The 26,497-nt window shown below is 37.3% G+C and overlaps 1 protein-coding gene across 2 annotated transcripts; it reads left to right on the forward strand.

Moving 5' to 3' along the window:
* The first annotated feature begins 334 nt into the window (after positions 1-334).
* LOC104216382 (molybdenum cofactor sulfurase) lies at positions 335-25,904 on the forward strand. Of its 2 annotated transcripts, none has more exons than XM_070162798.1 (22): positions 335-549; positions 663-761; positions 896-954; positions 1,291-1,451; positions 2,071-2,225; positions 2,565-2,691; positions 3,294-3,396; positions 3,489-3,534; positions 4,095-4,133; positions 4,215-4,371; positions 5,139-5,226; positions 12,768-12,884; positions 13,947-14,024; positions 14,124-14,225; positions 16,059-16,149; positions 16,320-16,424; positions 16,680-16,744; positions 17,736-17,887; positions 24,231-24,325; positions 24,826-24,962; positions 25,343-25,453; positions 25,550-25,904. In XM_070162798.1, exons 1-22 carry the CDS (start codon positions 432-434, stop codon positions 25,658-25,660), a joined length of 2,316 nt encoding a protein of 771 aa, XP_070018899.1. In that variant the 5' UTR covers positions 335-431; the 3' UTR covers positions 25,661-25,904. The 2 variants fall into 2 exon arrangements, with proteins under 2 accessions (XP_070018899.1, XP_070018898.1); XM_070162797.1 differs by having other exon boundaries at positions 336-549; positions 24,093-24,325.
* The last annotated feature ends 593 nt before the right edge of the window (positions 25,905-26,497 follow it).

The raw sequence follows: 26,497 nt of genomic DNA on the forward strand, positions 1-26,497 counted from the left end.
AACTCCAACATGCGGAAAGCTCCAATCTCCACTATATTATATTATGCTGCACTAGTATATAATACTGGAACTCCAGTATAATATACTGGAGTATTTTTCCGGAAACTCCAGTATAATATATTGGAGTATTTTTCCGGATTTTGAGCAATGTTTTGGTTCAAATTTATCTTTATATGAAAAATGACTAAATTTCGATTACTTTTGAAACTATGACTATTTTTGAATGACCACATATAAATCTGGCTATTTTTTAATTTCACGATCTAAGTGAGTCGGGCTGTATGAAAAGCCCATTTACAAAAATGACGTTGGCGGTTGCTATTTGGGAAGTGTCGTGAACTCAATTCCTTGGACTAGTAACTCAATTTCTTTTTCCTTATATTGTTCCGTGCTTGAATAGGAAAATCAAAGACTCTCGTAAGCTCTGCACAATGAATACCGAATCGGATAAAGAACAATTCCTGAAGGAGTTTGGAAGCGATTATGGTTATCCAAATGCCCCCAAGAACATTGATGAAATTAGAGCTACTGAATTTAAGCGCTTAAACAGTAAGATTTTCCCTTTTCAAATAATCACATGCTGAAGAAAATAAGATGATTATCACAATTATTTCGAATTTTTGTTCTATATATTGACGTTGACTATTTACATTCATTTGTAGGTACGGTATACTTGGATCATGCTGGAGCCACTCTTTATTCTGAGTCTCAAATGGAAGCTATTTTTAAGGACCTCAATACTACTGTTTATGGGAATCCTCGTAAGCTATTTTTCCAACTTTCTACTGGAGGTTCCCTAATATAGAGTTGGATTCCGCATTTATTTACTCCAGATAAAAATTTGACCTTTTATTAACTGTCCCTTTAATTCCTTAATTCTGTGAAAAAACAATAGATAGCCAGAGCAGTTGCAGTTTGGCTAGTGAGGACATTGTTGCGAAAGCACGCCAACAGGTAAACAGCTTCTCTTGCACAATTTATTTTTGCTGATAAATATTCCTACCATCTCTGCTTCCAAAATTAGTCCACAATACTTTGCACATACGCCTTGATGTTTGCTATTCAAGTAATTGATATGATCAGAATGTTAAGCAATCAAATCATAAGCACCACAATGTTGTGGAGAGGTGTTAATTCTTAAAAAGAATCACATGTTTTTCAATGTCAAGTCAGTTTAATGAGAGCCACTAAATTCTTTTTTCCCATATGTTCTCTCATATTCAGTGTTTCACATGTGATACGTTGCTGTTGTTTTACTTTCTTTTACCATTGCATCACGGCTCTTATCAGGTTCTTAATTTCTTCAATGCATCACCAAGAGAATATAGCTGTATATTCACTTCTGGGGCAACATCTGCATTAAAGCTTGTTGGGGAGACCTTCCCCTGGAGCAGTCAAAGCAGTTTTATGTACTCAGTGGAGAATCATAACAGCGTCCTGGGGATTAGGGAGTATCCTAAATTGAATAAACCTTTTCATCAAATTTTGTCATGCAGAGTTCTGATGTATTAATTTTCTCAGAAAGCTTTCTTCTTTGGTTGTATATTCAGTTGCTTAATCTGCGGTACTCATTCCTGCTTCAAATGCTACACTTTTTCACTGAACGTACTGATCCACTGTATCAAAGGCCCCTGAAGATTTCATAAATATTCAGCATTTTCTAGTCCCACCTCTTGCTGCTGAAGTAAGGTGTAGAATTTCTACTGTTCATCTCATGGATATTGTTACACTTGTTTCTGGCTGTACTTCCAAGGATAACTCTTATACTTGACTGATCCCAGTTCTATCTAAGCAGCCACAAAAATTCTAGGCTTGTTCTTAAAATAAGCCCAAAACTCAGAGGACCCAATTCATCTCTAATTTTATGTACTTTTATCTATGTGTTAATAATTTGGTTCATACAGATAACTTATTACGCCAGAAAAATAAAAGAGAAAAAGGAGAAAGGCATTACACAGCGTGAGGAGTTGGCAGAAACAGTTGTGTTGATGAAGATTTTTTCATGATTTTTAATTTGGTTCATCTTAATGTTTGTGTTTCTCAAGTATCCTTTTCCTTAAAAGTTACTAGATATGCTCTCAGTAAAGGAGCTGCTGCTTTTGCAGTTGACATTGAAGAGAGCACGCATCTTGGTGAATCAGAAAGCCCCAAGTCTAACTTAAAACTAACACAGCATCACGTTCAGAGAAGAAGTGAATGTGGAGAACTGAAAGAAGGGACGACAGGTAGCTTCTTAATCCTAGATTCAGCCAACTTCCCTTGGAAACTAGGTTGTATGATAGTTGCATCAACTTCTACCTTCCAAGCCCCTCCATCCACCAAGTCTATAAAGGTAGTTAGCACCTTCAACTCAAATTTGATAATAGTCAGAGCATGAGATCCCATCAATCAAGAGAGCCTATATGTCCTTATACCAGTTAGGTGGAGTATCTATTTCTTTTTGTGATTTTTTATCAGATGCACTGGAAGTGAAGTAGAAGATGCTTCACTAATGAGGCACATATTACCAATGTCTTCATCAGTTTCGACGTGTTGTATTTGAAATTGTCTTCTTCTTGTTACAGGTAATGCATACAACTTGTTTGCATTCCCCTCAGAATGCAATTTTTCCGGTCGAAAATTCGACCCTTACCTGGTTAAGGTTATCAAGGAAGAGTCTGAAAGAATCTTAGGAAGCTCCCAGTATGGCAGGTAAAAGTATTAAAAACCTCGCTGCTAAAGTTCTGACATTTATCTGAATAGTATAAGATATTCTTTTTCCCCTCTGCTTGTAGGTTTTTACTTCCTTATGAGGGTCAGGGATGTCTTTAGAAAATAGACCTTACTTCTCTTTTAAGCTTGGTTGAGAATAGAATTTTTAATGCTTCAAACATTTACTAAAAAAGATATTTATTTTTCATGTTGGTTCAAAACACTCTTCACTTCTTTATTGGCTAAACTATGGGTATTTCAAATGATGTTGATATGTTTGTCTTCCAAAAAGTTAAAACATGGGCATGCAGTAATTACTAACTAGTCTGTCATTCTTAGGTATAACTGGGCCAAAGAAGATTTGTTTGTTTGCCAATACTACAAGCGTACATGTTACATTTTGAACAATGTATGCTGATTCAGTCAGGGCTTTGACTAGTTTGACTTAAGTATCGAATCATTGGCCTTTGTCCTCTGTATGTGCTATATTGTTCTCATTAGCTGACAAGCTTGTTCTTATGTCTTCAGTAAGATTTTATTTCTCCATCATTGAGTTGGTCGTATGCAGATGCGCAGACATTAATTCTCTTTTCTGAATACAGAGGTTGTTGGTTGGTTCTGATAGATGCTGCTAAAGGATGTGCTACCGATCCAGCAGATTTATCAAAGTTTAAAGCGGACTTTGTTGTCTTCTCATTCTACAAGGTCCTTATATTTGATACCTGCTGTTTAAAGATTACATGAACATACAAAATACATCCCGGAGCTTGAAAAGATTTTTTATGTTTCTTGTTTAGTTATTCGGCTACCCAACTGGCCTTGGAGCACTCATTGTTCGAAATGGTAAGCAGCTAAATAAGAAGGCCAATATTTCTTGTGTGTTTCCTCACTTATTCTTGTTTACCAATTTTCTTCTTCTTGTAATGTATTTCTCTCTTGTCTCCCTCTCTGCCTCTATCCTTTTGCTTCTCTGTCTATGGAGAGAATCTTGGGTGGAAAGGATGGCAGAGATGCCTAGGTTTTCTTGTGGAAAATCTAATATTTCCCTTTTTTTTTGGGTTATGAAACAAGATCTATCATATCCCCACCCAGGGGCGGAAGGGGGTTCACCCGAATCCACTTCGCCGAAAAATTACACTGAATATATAAGGCAAAATCTGTTTTTATACCTCTATATATTAAGTTTTGAACCCCCTTGACACAACCCAAAAGTATAGTTTAGTGGTCAAGGGGGTTCAAAACCTTCATAAGGTCATAGGTTCAATTCCCACAAGCTACAATTTTTTTTTTTGAACCCCCTTCGTGGAGATCCTGCCTCCGCCACTGTCCCCACCCCTAGTTTTCCTCCCTTTTTCTTCATTGTGAAAATTAACAAAATTTCCTGATCTCCCTCTATTGATCAGATGCTGCTAAGCTGATGAAGAAGACCTACTTTAGTGGAGGTTTGTTCTTAGTTCCCTGTCTTATTATGATTATTATATTTGATTCCTCTAGCACTTTCAAGTTAGCCTGGATTCTTGTAGGCACGGTGGCTGCAGCTATTGCTGACATTGACTTTTTCAAAAGAAGAGAAGGTGTAGAGGAATTTTTTGAGGATGGAACCATCTCGTTCTTGAGCATAGCAGCAATTCAACATGGGTTCAGAATAATGAATATGTTAACAACATCTTCAATTTCCCGGTAAGTGATAGTTAACTTCTTTCTTTTCTCCGGATAAGGTGAGAGCTTACTTCTTTTGTGGGTGAATAGATTCTGAAATTGAATGATGATCAGATTATATTGAGATTGGACATTTTTTGCTGTCATTACGCCTGAACAGAGACAGTATATTGTTGCGCACTCTTGACTAGATTTATTGCAAGCTTTCTAGTTTATAGTTGATCTTTCTATGATTCATCTTGGTGAGTGAATCCTGCTAATCTTATTTGATTAATCCTGTTCATCTACTTTTTGGATATTGTTAACCTTTTATATTTTGATTACATAGATATTGTTAACCTTTATATCTAAGTGTTACTACAAATATTGAAACAAGTCAATTTTTGCTTTAGCTGTTAGGCTAATTAACTCTTGAGTGACTAAGAAAACTTTGTTAAATGTTTACTCAATTTGAGGACCTCAAATATCCAGTTTTTAGTTTGTCTCTGTTTGACTTGTCGATAAGTTGTTCTTTGTTTAGAGGATACATAGGCACGGTTCTCAGTATTGGTTTCTGTTGGCAGAGAAACTAGTTGTTCCTTTCTGAGTAATCTAATTCACCGCCAACAAAAAACTTGCAAAGAATTTTACTGGTTTGCTGTTAGAAATAGTTCTGCTTAATTCTTGTAACTATCTCTTTCTCTATTATTTATGGAAACTGTTGCCTCATTTCTCTCTCTCTCTCTCTCTGAAGTTTGAGCGTAATGAAAATAAAAAATGTTCTGAAATGTACTATTCTATCCTGCAAGGCATACAGCATCACTTGCAGCATATGTGAGAAATAAGCTTTTGGCGCTGAAGCATGAAAATGGAGAATTTGTTTGCACTCTTTATGGGGTAAATATATTGAGCATAGCATTCTCGTGACTAGTTTCATATGTTTTTATAACGTGGTTGGAATTTTGATCTCATTCTACTTATCAAATGCAATATGTAATGATGTTTCAGAAAGTCCTCCTGAATTCACATGAAAATATTTCTTTGATCTGGTGTTTTTATGTCCTAGGCAAATTTGGTTGCTGCGCAATGGTGCAATAATTTTGCTTTAAATACTAGAAATAGATAGAGAGAATGTTTAATGGCTCCTCATTAGAAATATGAACATGTGAATAGAAGAAACTAATTAATGGAGGGGTAACTTAAGTGGCCTGCTAAATTTGAGGAAACTAGTTAAAAACTAGCTTGAGTTAACAATATAGGGTCTGGCATTTTAAAGTGACCCAAGGAAAATCTTTAGCTTTGTTTAATCTTGGGGAACCTACTATAGATATAGTTTCGGGGCAACATTATTTTTAGTCCCCTTAAATGTGTTGGAACTATGCATTTGATATGCTATAGCAAGATTAAATAGTTTACAGGGCTTATAAAAGCTCGTTAATTTTCTTCTAATCGACCATGTAGTTGAGCATATAAGCAAGTATTGCCACAACCATGTCTCTAATCTTGGGCTTTCTGGTTTTTGAAAACCTATAGTTGCTGAGTTTGGATCTGAGTAAGTACTTTTGCAATTAATTTTGGTTTTAAAAGATTCCAAAAGGTTTGAAATTTGCAGCCAAACAATGTCAAGAATAGGGTCACTTGAGTTCTGCACTATACTATTTTTTTTGATAAAGTAATAAATTTATTAATGAAGGGGAGAACCCCATATAGAAGTAAATAGTTTTTTGTAACCGTTTTTGTGAGAAAGCACGGGGAAAAAATATATTATTGATGTGTTTAACTATAATACAAGGACGACTATTTCTAACAATATACACACACTAATCCTATTCTATGTGGGACTATACTTATTTACAATTATATTAACTATGTAACACTCCCCCTCAAGCCGGTGCATACAGATCATATGTACCGAGCTTGTTACATATGTAACTAATACAAAGACAATGAGAGACTTGGTGAAAATATCTGCATGCTGATCATTCAACTTCACAAACTTTGCAACAGTATCTCCTTAGAGTATCTTTTCTCTGACGAAGTGACAGTCAATTTCAATGTGTTTAGTTCTCTCATGGAACATCGGATTTGATGCAATATGAAGGGCAACTTGATTATCACACACAAGTTCCATCTGGCTTATTTCACCAAATTTCAACTCCTTGAGCAACTGTTTGACCCAATGTAGCTCACATGTTGCCATAGCCATTGCTTGATGTTCTACTTTTGCACTAGATCGAATAACCACATTCTGTTTCTTGCTCTTCCAAGACACTAAATTACCTCTTACTAAAACACGATATCCAAACGTAGAACGTCTATTAGAAGGTAATCTTGCTCAATCAACATCAGAGTATCCAATTGATCTGCTCACGGCCTCGATCCTCAAACAATAACCCTTTGCCTGGAGCTGATTTTACAAACCAAAGAATGCCTGACTTACAACACTCACAGGAAAGAAAATGTCAAGTCTAGTCACTGTGAGGTTAATTTACCAACCAACCGCCTTTATCTCGCAGGATCGCTAAGCGGCTCCCCATGTCCTGGTAGAAGATTAGAATTCGGATCCATCGGAGTGTCAACAGATCTACGGCCTGTTATTCTTGTCTGCTCAAGAATGTCTAAGACATACTTCTGTTGTGAGATCACAATACCTGAGCTAGACTGAGCGACCTCAATACCCAGAAAATACTTTAATAGATCCTTAGTCTGAGAATGGCAAAAGAGATGTTGCTTCAATTTAGTAATACCATCATGATCACTGTAGTCTGTAGGTAATAACAATATCGTCAACATAAACCGCCACATAAACCACCAGATAAATACACATATTTGAAGCAGAATGCCGACAAAACATAGAGTGATTAGCTTCACTATGAGTCATGTTAAACTCTTGGATAACTGTGATTAACTTTGGTAGATTGCATGATAGCTTCTTCTGCTCTATTTTTCCTCGAGTATGTTTTCAAATCAAGGCAATCCAAACGCCCAATTGTTTCCCCTTGAATTCTTTCTCCAATTTAACTTTTCCCTGTGACAATGTATCAAGAGGTCCAATAATGGAAATAGGTAGAATCACCTTTTCCTCCCTACTGCCCTCCCTCGAAGAGGTGATGTGTTAATACTGAAATAGGGCTCAAATTCTCAAAAGGTAACATCCATGCTAACAAAAGATCTCCTAGGGGGAGGATGATAACATTTGTTACCTTTCTGTGTCGGAGAATACCCCGTGAAAACACATTTTATAGCTCTAGGATCAAGTTTCCCAGGATTCCTAGTGTCGACAAAGCAAACACATCCACACACCTTCAGAGGAACAATATACTCATTCTTACTCTTTAAAGCTTCCAAAGGACTTTGAAAATTGAGGGTTTTAAGTGGCATTCTATTGATAAGATAGGCAGCCACTGGAATAGCATCGCCCTGTAATGTTTTGATAGATGCATAGTGAACATAAAAGATCTTGCTACTTCTAACAAATGCCTATTTTTTCTTTCAGCGACTCAAATTTGTTTACTAGTGTAAGGACAACTAGTCTGATGGATTATCTCATTGGACTCCAAATTAGCATCATATCTTTTATCCATGTATTCGCTGCCATTGTCAGTTCTCAAGATTTTTATTTGGCATCAAACTGAGTATAAATCATCCTATGAAATGACTAAAAATAAGAGAAAACTTCACTTGTGTCTTTTAACAAATATACCCAAGTCATCCTAGTGCAACAATTAATGAAAGTAACAAACTATCGGCTACCAGACCATATAAAAACAATCTGAGTAGGACCCCATACATCAGAATGAATAGTCATAAATGGAGTTGTGCTTTTATTATCACTCAAGGGATAAGAGTTTCTATTATGCTTGGCATATTCACATGCATCATATAACAAAGATTCAAATTGAGTCCTTCAAAACAAATCGGGATATAACTTCTTCAAAACAAAGAATGATGAGTATCCTAACCGTCTATGCTACTGTATTATTTCTTGGTTGACATCCTTACTTATCCCAAAAAAGGCTTGACCAGAGTCTTGAATTCCATCTAATATATACAAGTCATCGCTCAATCTACCATTGTCAATCCTTTTCCTTGTTTGAAGATCCTGAAAAATACAATGATCGAGACAGAACTCGATTTCATAGTTTAGAGCTTTGGTGATGACACTAACAGATAAATGATTGTCAGGGAACTTAGGGACATGGAGCACGAATGATAATTTAATATTAGGAGTACAAACGACAGAACCTGTTCCATAGGTAGGTGCTAAAGAACCATTGGCTATTTTGATATTATCTCCTTTGAGACACAGAGAATAGTTTTGAATACCTTTAGAAGAGCCTGTTATGTATCTATTTGCACCAGAATCAACAATACAAGAAAAGGTGAGCAGCAAAGGCCGTGCCTGATTGCACATAATTGGATGTGGCAACATTAGCAAAGTGAAGTTTGGCTAGGAGGCGGCTGAGAAGCTGAATTTCATTCGTAGACAAGATTTCTTCAAAAATTGTATCCTTAAATGTCTTCATATTTCTGCCCAATTAGAAAAAAATCTGAAGATAAGTGGTGAAAAATAATCTATCTCGCCGGAAATCAAATCTGTCTTGACAGTACCTTAACTCCGGTGAACGAATAACTCAAAACTAGTAGGGATAGGTTTGGAATGTTCCAGCGGCCCTAATAGAAAAGAAAATTCCAAAAAAGAAAAAATTGACCAGAAGGGGTTTGTGTTGCGGACAACCACCAAGAGAGAAAACTCGCTCTTTGATAAAACTGGAACTTTAGTGCTACGAGAGAGATAACTTACCTCAAAAAGGCAACAATGACTCTTATACTATGCAGATTTTGAGAAGAAGAAAAGGTTTCTTGTATTTCTGTGTGTGTTTACATCCCATGAGCAAGGGAATTTATACAAAGCTCTTAATGCTAATTAAGGAAATAAAATAAATCTACACAATCAGTCCAACTATCAAATAAAAAAATGGCCGGCGACCAACCTTCATCTATGGCTGGTCAGCCATCAACAATCTTTGATCCATCAAATCCAGCAACAAATAACAACAACCAACCATTAGATTATAGCAGATTGTTGAAACCATCAACAATCAACAACCAGATGAACGAGAAAGCAGCATCAGTTGAGCCAATTCCTTTCAAACCAGCTACTTTCTTACATGGACAACCTTTTGTCAAGTTTACAGAATCAGAGGTGGATAGAATGAATATTATTGAAGGTCTACAGTATGCTGTGCTAGGTAAGTTCTCTTACGGATGGCCAGATCTCCAAGAATTGCGTCGATTAATCCCTGTACAATGTGGTATTAAATGTGATTGTAATATCGGATTTTTGAGAGACAAACATGTACTGATTCGTCTAACTTTGAGGGAGGATTTTCAGAAAATCAGTCAAAAAGCACCTACTATATTAAGGCAAAAGATGGTTATGAATACCAAATAAGACAGCTCATTTATGATAAAAATTTCAAAGTTGGAGAAGAAACACCTATGGCGATGGCATGGATTTCATTTCCACATTTACTGCCCACGTACTTTGTGAAAGAATGTTTGTTTTCTCTAGCCTCTGCTGTTGGAAAACCACAACAATTGGATTTGGCAACCATAAACAAAACAAGGCCTAGTTGTGCTAGAGCGAAGGTACTTGTTGACCTACAAGCAGATTTGCCGAAGAGAGTGCGTATGGACATCGAGAATGAGGCTACTGGAGTTGCGAGAACTGAATGGGTGAAAATCCAGTATGACTTCATGCCAAAATATTGCAAGGAATGCAAATTGCAGGGCCATGATATGATAGAGTGCTGGAGGCTATATCCAAATTTAATGGAACACAAATCAGACGAGAAACAGGGTACTGATGAAGCTGTGGTTCAAGCCAATAAGGACTTTGTTTCTGAGAAACAGGGTAATTTGTCGAGTGGCAAAGTTGTGGGTAACGTGAATGGCAATGGAAAGGAACAATGGAAAGAGGTGCGAGATAATCGCACTAATAAGGCTGTTACTCAGAAGAATGATCAAGAAACTACTGGAAAAGAAATAGTCCCAGTTAATCAAGATGAAAGGCAGCAGGTGCAGCTGGGAAACAAATTTGCATTGTTGGAACTTCAGGAAGAGGGACATGAGGATGCTAATATGCTGCAAAGGCAAACTCATATTGATGATATGGCTGGTGTGGATCAGACTAAGGGGGGAGATAAGCTGGATAATAATAAGTTGATGCTAGTTGCAGAAGGTAAGGATCGAAGTCCAAGGCCTAGTTCTGTTCGTACTGGTAAAACACTAAATCCAGCAGCTCCAAGGTTCAATTCAACAACTGCTGGGAATGGGATATCACAAGAAGGTAATAAAGGCAGTGTGAGGAATGAGGCAGCTCTACATAAGGAATCCACATCAAAGTGGGTTAACAAGAATTTTGGACAACGTGTTACTACCAATCAATCGTGTCAAGAAATCCCGTCGCAAACAGTTGATACTAATGCAACAGGCGAGCTGAACAAATCTGATGAGAGAATAAAGCTGGGTACTAGAAAAGTATGGTGTGCTCAAACTGAGGAAGAGTCAGATGAAGGAGAGTTTGGGTTTGAAAGTGAAGAAGAAGGTCCAGTCGAGGATCAGGAGCAAGATGGACAAGAACAAAGTGTCAATAGAGTTCAAGGGCAGGGGAAGAAGTCAAGGGATACTGGAGATGAACATGACAATGTTGAACGTATGGAGGGTGAGGATATATCCAAAACAAGGAAAGAAAGCGATCACCACAACGGTGTGAAGACAAATGGAACAAGGTTGCAAGAATTTACAACAACTAATCCGCCTGGGCAGCAACAGACCATGTCGAGTAGTACAACTGGTACTCTTCCAGTAATAAATCAGACTGGACAACAACAACAACAGTTGAATGCAACAGCTGAGCAGCAAATTCAATTTGCGAAAGAACTTCAACAAATTGTTACAACCACTCCAACTATATCTTTGGAGGATAGAAAGCTTCTGGACGCATTGGTAACTTCTAAGCCTCTTAATTTGTTAACTCCATCTCAAGTTTACAGCACTGGACAGCCGAGCAAGGTTAGAAATAATGTGCAAAGGGTTCAACAACATCAAGACAAGACAGTCATGACAAAGGCACAAGATGCAAATGTACTGATGACTCAAAACACTACCCAAAACCTGCCAAATACAGTAAACTTTGGAAGGGACATTTATGAAGAAGGAGAGGAAGATGAAATGTTGCAAGAATGTCGTGGACATGCAGTAATACAAGGTGATTTATCACCAATGCATAGCGGCAAAGGTAAGAAGACTCATACAAGGGAAAATAGTTGGGACGAGAAGGTTAGTGATTTTTTAAATGTTAGGCGACCTCCAATGAGAGTTGCCAAACAAAAGAAGGCTGCCCCAACTACATCAACGAGGTCCAACCGTTCAAAAAAGAAATGATGATTTTTGAATACATTTTGAACACGGGTGAGGAAAACAACAAAGAATTACAAATTGAAGATTTTACAAGTTTGGAAAAGAAGGGACAAGATTTTAATTCCTACTACATTCTATTTTATCATTTTATAAGTATTATCATTTGTAATATCATCACAGAGTATGTTATAAACTCTGTGATGATCATTGAATATTTGGTACTCTCCAGTTCTTATTTTTTACATGCTTGTTAGTAGGTGAGGCCTTTTCTTTGCCTCAATAGGATTAGTAAGGTAAGGTTTAACCCGGTTAGTGTTGCCTTGGTCCTATGCCTTTGGAAAATATCCACACGGCTATGAGATTATACGCCCTCGTGAGACTTTGCCAGCAGCTACCCCATGAATCCTCTACATGAGGCTGCCATCATAAGGCATTGTGAGGCGCAAAGGAGTGATTATATAGCCAAGACACATGGGTAACAATACAGGTGCTATTGCACCCCTTATTTGTACTCTTCCTAATTGTTGTATTTTTCTTTTCTTTTATTAATAAAAAACTAGCCCTAGGCACTTGCCTAGCGGATTGCCAAAAAGAAAAAAAAAAAACTATCAAATAAAATCAAATCTCCTAAATATAATCAAATCTCCTGAAGTCATGCTAATCAACAATCTCCTAAATATAATCAAATCTCGTGAAATCATGCTAATCAACAGAATCATAGGTGAAGGGAAGTTTCCATTAGTTCAAACACCAACACATTCTTATGCATTTGATTGATCCTATAGATGTTGAAAATTTGGTAGGCAATATAGAATTGTTGGCTTCCACAATTCCTGTCCAAAGGCGATTCGTGTACAACTGAATCATGTTGGGTTGCTCTTGTTTGTTGAGTTTCATTTTTTTTTACATCTTCTTTGGTATTCTTTCATAGTCTCTGAATTGTCTCTGATTTTTTGTTGTGATATTGTGCTATCATTCAGAAGGTGACTATGATAATATGATTTTTATCTCAGTTACTATCTAGTGAAATGGGTCCTACGGTTTCATTCAACATGAAAAGACCAGATGGAACATGGTATGGATATCGTGAGGTGGAAAAATTGGCAACTTTAGCAGGAATTCAACTGCGGGTAAGAGTTCAAAGGCCATATTGTCTATGAAGTATGTCTTTTATTCTGTTACACTTGGGGATGATATGGTTGCTACTTTATACTCTTGAAACATATCCTCAGAGCAGCTTGATACTGCTGTTTCTGGTCAATGTCTTACTTTCATTTGTTACCTTTTGTCCATGTCAAGGAGGACGACATTACATCCAAGAGGTGCCTTTTATGATTTATTATTCGTCTTCACATGTATCTGAATTCTTGATGTGCTTTTGCTTTGTGAAGTTTGCTAGTTAAACTTCTGTTAGTTTGTTATTTGCTAGTTTGGTCCTTCAGATGTATGCGTCACTTACTCTTTTAATCGCCTTCACCACTGTTAGATGTGTGAACTGCTACATTTAGGGTTGTTTTTCAGTGCTCAGTTATTGCCCTCCACAATACCTGCAATCTTTTATACTTTTTGGAATGAGCAGATAATCTCAACATGTAGTGGTAACTTTTGACTATGGAAGGCCAAATAAGGGATGACTTGCATCCATACTAACATGATGAGGTTGCTGTGTCTTTGTTACGTTCAAGCTCTTGTCAGAGAAATACTGTGTTATTTGCCGTTAATGAAACGATAATTTCAGATTTCTTTTGTACATTTGGTTATCTTCTCTAAGCTTTTTGATGTTACTCCTCTTCCCAATTAAGGTTACCCAGCTTTGGCCTGAGAAGTGTTTAAGAGTAAAGTTTATATGACACAACTTTGGTCGAGAAGTGTCTAAAACAAGAGGTTGAATGTGAAAAATGGAGTAGGTCGGTGAAAAATGTAAGCTCAAGTTTGAAATAATAGAAAGTAATAACAAATCTTCTTTAGCTGGAATTGTCAAAGAAATGGGTAAATTATTTGAGAATGCCCATAAAGAATTGTCTATCTTAAAGGGATGGAGGATTATACATCACAACTGGTGAAATTGGTAATTGTATACAACAACAACATACCCAATAATATCCCACAAATTGGTAGTTGTATATCTCAGATATTTAATACTGTTATATGATATGAGTAAACTCTTGCTTCTTTTTCCTTGTATTTTGTAGACAGGATGTTTTTGCAATCCTGGTGCTTGTGCTAAATATCTTGGTTTGTCACACTTGGATCTTCTTTCAAACATTGAGGTACATGTTTCCTTTCCCCAATTTTATTTGTTGTATGGCTTTTGTTGCATGCAGAAAGTGACCACCAAAGGCAACAAATTCAATTATGATTTCATTTAGGCTGGGCATGTGTGTTGGGATGATCGTGATATGTTACATGGAAAACCAACTGGAGCTATCAGAGTATCTTTTGGGTACATGTCAACATTTGAAGATGTTATGGTAAGGGGCCCCACCACTCCCAACTCACCTCAAAATGAAAGGTGGTTCTATATATATTTTTTATTTTATTTTTTGCAGTAGGATGTTGTTTCCTTGTATGGTCTTGGGTAATGCTCACTTCACGAGCTAGATTTGAAGGTTGAGTTCGGCCTAAGATCTATTTTCTGAAAATGGTATCGAAGCCTCTAAGGTTTTGGTAGACTCAAATAGCTTCCTCCACTGGAGAGTGGTGCCAGCTTTTTCTTCTTCCTTTCGGTGTTTGGTGCCACTTCTCTCTTTGGCTGTTCTGGTGCCACTATCTCTCCTGCAACCAGCGCTGCTCTTTTCTACATCTAGTGGTGCCCTCTTTTATGAATTTCTTGTCATTGTTCTACCAATTCAGGGTAAGCTGATAGTGTCTTAGAGATATGCAATACCGCGTCTCTTTTCGGTGATTGAGAATAGATTTTTATCCATGTAGTGCAAGAAACACCTTTTCCTGTGCAGTTATTCACGACCTTTTGTGGGGAAGATTTCAAATACCACTTTTCCTTTTATTGATTGTGCACTATTCCAGCGAGATTTCGACGTCAACTTTTATGTTACAACATAAGTAAACTCAAGTTGGTTTTACTACTTTGAGTTGAAGGTGCTTTCTTAGATGTGTCTAGATTCATAGATGTCTAGACTTATTGTACCTGAAGATTTGAATAAGAAAAATCTTGTAAAATATGAAAGATGATATATTTTGTTATGAAATAGTTTCTTACCTTATTAGCATAGAAATAGATTACCTATCTAATTGTACATAATGTAAGACCTCCTATACAAGGAGCATATCTTGTATATTGTTGCTTAGTCAAGTCAATGAGAAGTTTTTCCTATTTGAACATGACATCAAAGCCAGACAATTCCTATTCTTGGTTGACCCCTACACATATAAACATCATTATTAAGCTCTAGTCGCAAATATTCACATTAAAGTTAACACTACGAGGCATAATGCAAGGCAAATTACATGCAAAAACATGGATTTTAGCCAAACATCACTTAGTCAAGTCAATGAGAAGTTTTTCCTATTTGAACATGACATCAAAGCCAGACAATCCCTATTCTTGGTTTGCCCAACCCACTGTTATATTCTACACGCTCCAGCTGTCCGTCCTGGGCATGCAGGTAAGGGGAGGGCAAGGGTGTTAGAATGTCCGACATTAGTTACTTAACCAAAAAAAATAAAGGTCCCCCATTAGTTGAGGAAATGTGCTCTTATCTTCTTGTATGGTTGTGGGCAATCCTCACTTCATAAGCTAATTGAGTTAGGCCCAACATCTGTTTCCTCAAGAGAGAGAGTAAGGCTAAGAAATAGCTTAATGGTCACAAAGAACAAGGGACAACTTCCGGGATTTTTATTTTCAATCAGCTATTAGAGGGGCAAGCTGAAAATCGAAAGGGATAAAGGACTACAACAAGATGAACTTTTTAGCTCTTCAAGTTTCTGTCTGAAGAAAGAGCAACTTCTGGTCAAGAACTAGAGCAATCATTTGGATAGCTTGACTATATTGTTGTACTCCAACCCCATGGTTCCCATCACCACAAAGTATGGTCAAGAAAAAGCTAAATTGTTGAAAAACGGAAAATGGTTATGTCCTTTTCTTTTATTTTTAATTTTTTTTTAATTTTTATAATTCCCTGTTCTGTTGTTTTGTTCTAGATATTGCTAGGTAGAAGTTTCAATTTCTATGAAGTTTCTGGTCATTGCCTCAATGGTTGATTGAGGAACTACTCTCTGCTCTGGATGTTCCTTTGGAAGCTAGTCTTTTCCCCTCCCTCATTTTCTTGCACTTGTCTTTGCAGAAGTTTGTCAACTTCGTGGAAAATAATTTTGTAATATTATCATCTAATTGGTCTGCGTTTCATCTAAGCTCCATCTCTCCACCAGTTGAAGGTTAATTTTTTTCACCCTTCTACTATTCGGCATGCATTAAATATATATGTTGATTTGGCTTCTTGTAGACCAGAAGTTGATTTAAGTGTGGTAGTTTGTCATTTTAATACCATAAAAGATAGTGTTTGGACTTGTTTTGTGAACCTATCCATGTCATTGACCAATTGCAGGAATTGGAAAAGCCGCTGCACGGCATTTCCTCACATCTATTACTGTCTATCCAATAAAGTCCTGCGCAGGATTTAGTGCGAATCAGTGGCCTCTAACATCTACTGGTAGCTATCTACTGTATCTCATTGGATAATTGAGTTTGTTAATAATCATGCTATTACATGTGGATTTATCAAAGTTAGATTTTGTCCGTATTAATTGCACATAGGAAATGTGCTCCTCCACATTTTCTTTAGAATATAAGTAATTTTGAATTTCATTGTGGCCTCCTCCACATTTTCTTTAGAATATAAGTAATTTTGAATTTCATTATGTTATTCTTACATAGTTATCCTTGTTTCTTTCACTATGAAATGCAGGGTTATTGTATGATCGTGAATGGATTCTCAAGAGCACAACTGGTGAAATTCTTACCCAAAAGAAGGTAGAATACTTTATAAGTCACAGCATGTGTATTGATGCCTGTTATCCATGTGCAAAACCATGGTTAAAATACCCTCCTCCACCTATTATAACTGGATTTAGGAAAGTGGAATTGTTGACTATCATTTGATTTACCCATCCTTCAAAATGTTGTGGTCTTAACCTTGTTAATCCTCTAGACAAGCCTGACAAATAATGACTCTTTTTCACAAAGTAACATGTTACTTCTTAACTTGGGTTGCGTGCATTAGAATTGACAGGGTGCGGATGGTCTGTAGGTTTTTTTCGAACCTCCCTATTGAATTTGTTTATTTTGTCTATTTCTTCTAATTTGACTTATTCACAGTTCATAAAGTGTCAACTCCCTTGAATAACTCCTTGTTCTCTCTGAATGTCAAAATCCTACTTGCTCCCATGTTTCACTACTAACTTTTAAGTGTCTTGATTTCTCCACTCCATTTTTTAGCCAAAAAAAGGACAGTCCGGTGCACGAAGCATCCCGCATTCACGCAGGGTCCGAGAAAGGGCCGCGCCCCAAGGGGTGTGATGTAGGCAGCCTACCCTGATGCAAACAACAATGTCTGATTCCATGGCTCGAACCTGTGACCTATAGGTCACATGGAGACAACTTTACTATTGCTCCAGGGCTCCCCTTCATCCATTTTTTAGCTAGTCAGCTCTAATTTGTTATCTTGTTTTATTTTTCTTGAAAACATTTCAAAATATAATTTATCTTTAGTTTTTAGCAATCTATATTCAACTTGAATAATTTGTAAGTGTCCATGCTCTCGATTGTGCTATGATCTCTACTTTAATATTTAAACACTTAATTTTGTAAGAGAAGCAAGTAACTACTGTAAGCTTGTATACTAGAATCAAAGATAATGAATGATTAGTCAATGTTTATTGACTATTGCATCTTAACTATTATCCCTGATACAGGGTTGATTTCTTCTGCATCAACATCTAAGACAGGTGTATTTGCATTCTAGGTTCCAGAAATGTGCTATATTACCACGCTGATTGATCTCAATTTGGGAAAACTGTTTTTAGAGTCACCTCGTTGCAAGGAGAAATTGCAGATTGAACTCAAATCAAACTCACTTGCCACTGGAAGAGATGAAATGGATATCCAGAATCATAGGTTTGAGCTTCATCTTCACTTTTGCCTTATGTTATTTAAGGCTTGATAAACAAGCTTGTTACCTCTTGGTATCATTTAAGTAGTTTAGACAGAAATCACGTGAATCAGTTTTTAGAGCTTTATAACTCAACAGGGAGATTCCTATAGCAGTCAAAGAAATTTCAACAAGCCTTATGTACGTAGGTATACAACTACATAGATACAACTTTATGCTTTTTAATAATCGTGGTGTCCAAGCTAGCTTGCGCGTACCTCGACTAATTCTACTGGTACCTGTTACCTCCCACCAGTACAAGTGCTTCCTACCCGCATAGGTATTGGGTAACTCTATAAGTCCATAACCAAAATAGGGTCATCGAAAATTTGCAAAAGAACCGAAATAGAGTGTAAAAAAAGGAACCAAATTAGGTATAGCGCATGGTATGCATACGCTCTATGTATTTGAGCTAATGTCCCGAGTTAATGGTGGCCGTGGCTTGATTCTTTTAAAAAAAATATTATATAGCATTAGGAACATGCGCTATACAAATATGCATTACGGGCAGTGGCCGGGTTGAGACCTGGAGGTTACATTGGCTTATAAATGATAATGGCTAGTTAGGTATTGAATAGAACCTCTACAAAAGAATTAAAAGAGCATCTCACAATAGGTAGAATGCTTATAATTCTGCACAAAGTGAATTTAAGGAAACAAACTTGATCTTCATTGTCGAGATCTTTAAAAGAGAGTAATCAGAATAAATTCATTCAAGAAAAAAAAATATTAACCAATATTTAATATAACATTCCCCATGGAGAAGGGACCCATTATTTCCAAAAATTAATCAATTGTCAGCAGTTAATTTAATCATTCTTATTCCAATAATCTCTGTAATGTATAATTTTTTTCTTTTACAGTCATCAAGGTGGTTGTGCAGACTATATGTTGTACATGATGTTGATCATATTTAATTAAATTAATTAAGAAAAACATATTTCTTGTCCTATCCACTTGGATAAAAGGAACGTAAGACATCATTTGAGTGAAATTATTGGAATTACAATAAGAATAGACCCATGAATGTTTTCCCTTTTGGTATCCTAGTGTTCCACATACAGAAAGCTTCAGTTGTGTCACATTTGAAAGATGTAACTGGAGTGAATTTCAACAGAATAAATAAAAAAAAAAGTATTTCCTGTATTTTAATATGCTCTAACCCCACCGAAAGAAACTTTGATGTTGTCTATGGTGTATTTTAAGTGCAAGTACATTTAATTAAATCATGTTGGTTAATACATGACATAGTATAAATATTTTTAGTTCTAGGAAAGAATTGAAATCGAAAACTTGTCTTAGGTCATTATCAAAACGTGCTCAGTATTTTGTTCTCTTTTTCCCAAATGGATATTGATTTGGATGGATTTCCAAAAGAATTAACTTCAAATTGTTAGGTTTTTGAAAAAATATTTTAAAGCCATCTTGTTTTGTATGCATTTTGTAAGATGATAACAACAACAACAACCCAATATAATCCCACTAGTGGGGTTTGGGGAGGGTAGTGTGTATGCAGACCTTACCCCTACCCCGAAGGAGTAGAGAGACTGTTTCCGAAAGACCCTCGGCTCAAGAAAACAAAAAGAAAAAAAAAGACAATATTAGTATCACCACACAAATCATAGGAAAAATAGGAACAACATGAAATCTAGAAGAAAGATGCAAAGCAAAAGCGATAGCTAGTTAAAATATTATTAAGAGTGGTCAACATACTCTTCAATGTGCTTTTATTATGAAAAGAAACAACATATGAGTCGACAAGCTAGTGATGTTATTTGTCAATTGCTATCACTTACAAGAAGCCAATGCATCCTCAAGTGTCAACTCAGTCATTGCTCGTAATGCATATTTGTACTGCGCATGTTCCTAATGCACTATATAACTTCAGCCAAAAAAAGGGCGATGGCCGTTAACCCAGGACGTTAGCTCAAATGCATTCGCATGCATTCCTTTTTCTGACACTCTATTTCAGTTCTTTCGCAAGTTTTCAACCCTATTTTGGTTTCGGACTCGTAACTCTGTCCACCAAGGCTTTGATAGAAGGGAAGAAATCGCCTAGATTATTTTTGTCTATGCTATGATTTGAACTTGAGGCTTTATGGTTCTCAACCCACTTCAATGACCACTAGGCCACACTATTAGGTGTAGATACACTCTTATATGGTAGCTAGATCTTACTAACTTGTAAGAGCAACTATGTTTTCTCGGACTATCATACAAGGTCATATGTAGAAGGTACAATTATCTTTCTTTCTTGAGTTTTGAATTGTTCCCACAAAATTAAAAATTGTAGTTCGAAACTTAAGTTGTTGATCTTCTTTGTGTTAAACTATGTGACTGTCTATCTTATCTGACTTGAACAACACTGTCTTGCAGTTTCATCTTGGATGTGCAATAAGTAATTGGTTCTTTCACATTTACTTGTTTTTTAATTAGGAAGGAAAAGTTTCATTAAGAAAGCATGGTATATGTACAGTAGAAAAAGTTAGAAAAAATAGTGCTCCTTAATTTTGCTCTAAAATTTGTGAAAAACTTTGTTGATGGGCGTGCATGCGAGTGTCACCCACACACTTAGATTTTGTGGTGCCAAAGATGGTTATGGTATATGCATCATACTTGTGTAAGTTCTGTTTGCCCTGACAATCGACGCGTTGACGCGTCACATTCAAGGGAAGGTTCCGTGGTGCATGTTATTTGCAGATGACATTGTCCTCATTGACGAGACATGAGGTGATGTTAACGAGAGGTTATAGGTTTGGAGACAGACCCTGGAGTCTAAAGGTTTTCAAGTTGAGCTGAACCAAAACGGAATACTTGGAGTGCAAGTTCAGTAGCGTGACTCAGGTTGTGGACGGAGACGTGCGGCTTGATTCACAAGTCGCTCCTAGGAGTGAAAGTTTCAAGTACCTTGGATCTGTTATACAAGAGAATGAGGAGATCGACGAGTATGTCACACACGGTATTGGGGCGGGATGGATGAAATGAAGGCTTGCTTCTGGTGTTTTGTGTGATAAGAATGTGCCGCCAAAACTTAAAGGTAAGTTCTATAGAATGGTGGTCAGACCAACTATGCTATATGGGGCGGAGTGTTGGCCAGTCAAGAACTCCCATGTACAGAAGATGAAGGTGGCTGAAATGAGGATGTTGAAATGGATGTGCAGGCAAACCAGGTTGGATAGAATTAAAAATGAAGTTATCCGGGACAAGGTTGGCGTGGCCCCTGTGGAGGATAAGATGCCGGAGGCGAGACTTAGATGGTTCATGCATGTTAAGAGGAGAGACACTGATGCTCAGGTGAGGAGGTGTGAGAGGCTAGCGTTGGAGGACCAACGGAGAGGTAGAGGCAGGCCGAAGAAGTATTGGGGTGAGGTGATTAGGCGAGATATGCTGTTGTTCCAGCTGACTGAGGACATGACCATAGATAGGAAGGTGTGGAGGTTGAGAATAAAGGTAGAGGGTTAGGTAGCCGAGTGTTGTCCTTGTTTGTCACAGTAGCTTTGATACATCTCTTAGCGTCTTTCGAGTTCTTCTTTTTATCCCTAGATTGCTGTTATTTCTTATTGCTACCTTGTTTCGGTTTTCTGTTTTTTTTTTGATGAAGTGAGGTGTTATCATTAAGAAGGCATCAAGAAGATGCATAAGGAAACAAAAGCTACAAAGAGAGGTGACTGTTAGCTCTATTAGTACAAAAACTATGCTAGGATCAGAGAGCTAACAAAGTCCAAAAAGTGATCAGTGCTATTTACAGGGGTCATGAAGTTCTAGCTAAAAAAACTAACTAAACATCTAGCCTTCAGGAAGCATGCTGGAGTTGAGACACCATCAAAATATCTGCGATTTCTCTCTGTCCAGATACACCAAAAAATAGTTGCTTGGATCATTTTCCATATCCTTCTGATGGCCTTATCAACTTCCCACAAAAACCAGTTATCGTAGGCTTCCTTGACTGACTGAGGGGTGACCCAGGATCATCCAAATATGGAATAAAAGAAATTTCATAAGTCAGCTGCAACTAGACAATGATGGAATATGTGGTTTATGCTTTTTGTGTTATGGAGACACATGTAGCATCTGTTAACTAGTACTTGTTTCGATTTTATGTTTGCATTACTTAGTGTTAGCTTTGTATTTTCGCTTTGGTTGTCAGATTGGTTTGCTTGATGTTGCCCCTTCCCTTTTTCCTCTTTGAGCCGAGGGTTTACCGGAAATAGCCTCTCTGCCTCTTAAAGGCAGCGGTAAGGTCTGCGTACACTCTACCCTCCTCAGACCCCACTTGTGGGACTACACGAGGTTTGTTGTTGTTGTTTATCTGTGTAAGTTATACTGGTGAAAGACCAATCCAGTTGCCTTTAGTGAAGCATGTGAAGCTTATAAATATTAACTGAATTTTGTGCCTTTCAAAAATGATTTTTTAATGGTGGTATCTCGGTCAAGTTGTGCGCACCTCTACTATTCCACTGGGTAGTAGTTATATCCCACCAGCACAGGTATTGGGTAGCTCTGTCCAATAAGGCTTAGGAAGATAAGAAGAAATCACTTAATGTTTTTTGTCTCTGCCGGGATTTGAATTCTTTTCTCCAAAAAACCCACTTCATTGACCAAGAGGCCACACCCTTGAGTGTGTTTTCATTTCAAAGCTTATCTCATTATTTCCTTGTAATCGGAGACTATGGTTATGTTCTTTGGCATAGGCATCTAATTAAAACAAAGTCGGTATATTTCTTTACCTAAACAAAGGTATAGTTTATTGGAACTAATTATTTTTAAAGCTATTGCTGATTGTCGAGCTTCAAACCTCAGTTTGTTGGTTCCAAAGTAGATTGTATCCTAATTAAAGTGAACGATGTTTTGAGAAGGATGTCCATTGTTTTAGTCTGGCATGTTGCAAAAATAGCTAACTGCATGCACGGGAGAAAAATCTATTATTAACAATGATACAATGAGCCCTATATATAATACATCTTCTACCCCTACTACATATGGGACTAAGACATATTCTACTCCTATTACATTTGAGACTAGGACTATTTACACATAAATATCTAACACTTCCCTCAAGCTGGTGCATACAAATCATATGTACCGAGCTTGTTACATATGTAACTAATACGAGGACCAGTGAGGGACTTGGTGAAAATATCTGCAAGCTATCATTCGACATACAATGCCACTAGACTACCCCTAAGCAACAAAACTAGGTGGTTGCTAATAAACAGAAGTTGGCCGAAAAATCGCCGGAAAAAATTGAAATTAGTGAGACTACGCCGAATTTCACACTACAAAATAGGTTCTAAAACACCATCAGCAAACAAGAACCTTTTCTGGAATTACTATTCACACCGGAAAAAAAATAAAAGTTGTCAGAATTTGATGTAATTTATATGGATAGGCTCATGCTGGACTAATGATAATGAATGAAAGTCAGTCTTCTGGAAAATTCCAAATACTCGGAATCTGTAGGAAATTGTACTGGTGGACTCGGAATCACTCCACGAAACAACTATCCTAAAGAAATTTTTTAAAATTCTTGGTGACAAGTGCTCCATGCGCTAGCTAGAATGCAAATTTCCTAGTCATGTCTCAGACGTGCTCGCTAGAACCCTAGTTCTTGTAGCGCGTGGAGGTGCGTGAGGGACTTTCTGCCGCGATTGACTGGGGTTTGGTCGCCTGACTTTTCTGATCAAGATGGTAGTGTTGGTTTTCACACAACACATGCCAATGAGGAGATAACGGAAATTAATCTTGAGTCGTCAATTGGAAAGACGCACGGTGACTGACATTTCTGTTCCGATGGGACTGAGATTTCTGGGGTTTGGTCGCACAAGGGTTTCGGATTTGATAATGGTAGTGGTATATGCACAATACCACTGTAGCAGTGATAAACCCGGGGAACAATATGAAGTTGCCGGAATTTTTGTCCTACTACATATGGGACTAGGACATATTCTACTCCTACTACTTATGGGACTAGGACGATTTATACATAAATATCTAACAAGCACTATTATAGCTATGTAAGTGCTGCTCTCTGTTTAGTGTTCACCACATAAAAATCGACAAGAAGATTGTGGTTCATGAATTATAGTTATGTTAGTGGTGCTTTTGAATCAGCAGCATTATAGTAACACTCAATTGCTTTTCATGTTTTTTTTTTTTTTTTGATTTGAGTAGATATGAAGTCCGAAGTTATAACAATGAGGTTGATATCTGGTTCAGCAATGCAATTGGTCGACCTTGCACTCTATTAAGGAATTCAGGTTCCCAAAGTTACTCATGCATAAATAAGAATGGGAGTCCTGGCATGTGCAGGGATGTTGGTGCTAAATTGAATTTCGTCAATGAAGCCCAGTTTCTGCTGGTATCTGAAGAAAGCATAGCTGACCTCAACTCTAGGCTGAAATCAAGTATGTCTTTCTCATCTTCTCCCTTTCTTAATAGAGCAATCTTTCTGTCTGGTATTAAACTCTTCTGGAATAGGAATATAAGGAAATTAGAGATTGCACCCAATACAATTAGTTCATTTGAGGATGTTCCTGTAAGCTGAATGCATAATAACTTTTAAACCATGTCTATGCAATGATAAGTGGAATAACTTCTGTTCACTGGATACTGCTGGTTTACCTTACTTGAAATTAAGTTAGACGAGGTGGTGTTTTCTCTCTTTAGAGAAGACTAGTATTCGAAACGTGTACCTCTAGTAGCATGGCTGCTAATTGGATTTGCTGTCCGTTCAGTACCTTTTATAGTCCACAATACGTGAATTTGTTTCTAGATAAGTCACTCGTGTCACATAATTCCTCTGATGGCGGTTAGTGATTTTACAAGGATGGAGATTAAGAAAGGTGAATGTATGAAGCAAATAGGTCTATCAAAAACTCATTCAACCTTTGTTTTTTGGGTTTAGATGGACGAAAGAGCACTGGCGGACAAGCAGTTCAAGTTGGTGCAATGAGATTTCGGCCCAATCTTGTAGCATCAGGTGGTGAACCATATGCAGAAGATCGGTGGAGGCATCTAAATATTGGGGGCAAATATTTTACTGTGAGTTCTAGCTCTTATAAAATCAAGATTTGAAAACATGCAGTGACTGCATACTTTCTGTCCTAACATTGTGACAAAGAAATCTTGTGACAAACCATTCAGCATCTGTTGTTGATGTTCTTACATGTCTAGAGACAATTCCTCTACTTCTAAAGAAACTGTGGTGAGGAAAGAAAACTTGTCACTAAGTAGTCAATGATCATAATTTTCTCAACACTTCCAGGGCTATGCAGCTCTCAGTTTGCACCTCTTTCTTTATCTATCTTCTTTTAGTTTTATTAAAAAATAAAAGTTTTTCATGTTTTCACATGCCTAGATACATCAGTAGATACTTGTGTAAATACGCAATTGTTGTCACCCCCTGATTTTGTTAAGTGCAGTCATTGGGTGGTTGCAACCGTTGTCAGATGATCAATATAAATCCAGAGGCTGGGGAGGTGCAGAGGTTGAGTGAACCTTTGGCAACTTTAGCAGGCTACAGGAGAGCAAAGGTTAGAACCCACCTAAAACGAAGAAAAACCAAAAGAAATGCAGCATGTTTATTTAGCTTAGTTAATTACTTCTTACCATGTATTCCTTGCAAACAGGGGAAAATATTGTTTGGCATACTACTAAGATATGAGAATAATACGAAAACCAAGTCGGATGCATGGCTTCGTGTAGGAGAACAAATATTCTCAAATGGAGATAGCAATTGATTACTTTCTTTGAAGTCTCTATTTGGGACTTGTAAGTAGTCACAACAGAGGTTACAAGTGTTGAATGTGGTGAAGAAGCGGCAGAAACACTTCCTCTTGGCAGGTCAATACATCAAATTGTACTTTATTGTTCTCTGTATGTAAATGGGTATGTACTTCTAAAAGAAGTCTCTTATATCTTAATTCTTTGTAACCGATGTAATTACGAGCTAATAACTAATGGTAATGTTTATGTTCATATTCATTGGGCTGAGTCCAGTTTTATGTCCGGTATATGCAAGTTTGTAGTTTGTGTAGTATCTTGGTGTGCTACCCATGGATGTTGTAATTTGCCAGTATTGGCTAATGTATCAATACCACTTGTATCCACTATACCCATGGCTTCCCGTTGTGTTAGCTGAAACACTCATCCCGTGGGTGCAAACTTAACATGGAAAAGATTGTGGTTTGACATTAACCTTTTTTAGCCTTTGAAGCCATTGGATGATGGTATGTTGATTCACTGCCTTGTCTGGAGTATTTGAACATATCCAGAACTGTCATTCTTGATGCTGAGCTTGTTGCCTTCAATGATGTGCTCAGATTTGCCAAGGAAAATGCAGATATTCACTCTGTAACACTCTCTCACGGATCATGGTGACTGCAAATCCTGTGAGGGGAAGCATCATTGAGGACTGCAGGTTATTGTTCTGACCCTTGCAATGCGCCCTCGATCTATCATAGGGAGTGGAATCCAGCTGTGGATTGTCTTGGCACATTCTTGACCACTTGTGAAGAAAGTTCTTTGCCTATTCCTGTCCCCTTTGAAAAACTGGTGTGTACTGTTAATTAGACTCA

The sequence above is a fragment of the Nicotiana sylvestris genome, chromosome 11 (assembly GCF_000393655.2).
Source record: "Nicotiana sylvestris chromosome 11, ASM39365v2, whole genome shotgun sequence".
Classification (NCBI taxonomy): Eukaryota; Viridiplantae; Streptophyta; class Magnoliopsida; order Solanales; family Solanaceae; genus Nicotiana; species Nicotiana sylvestris.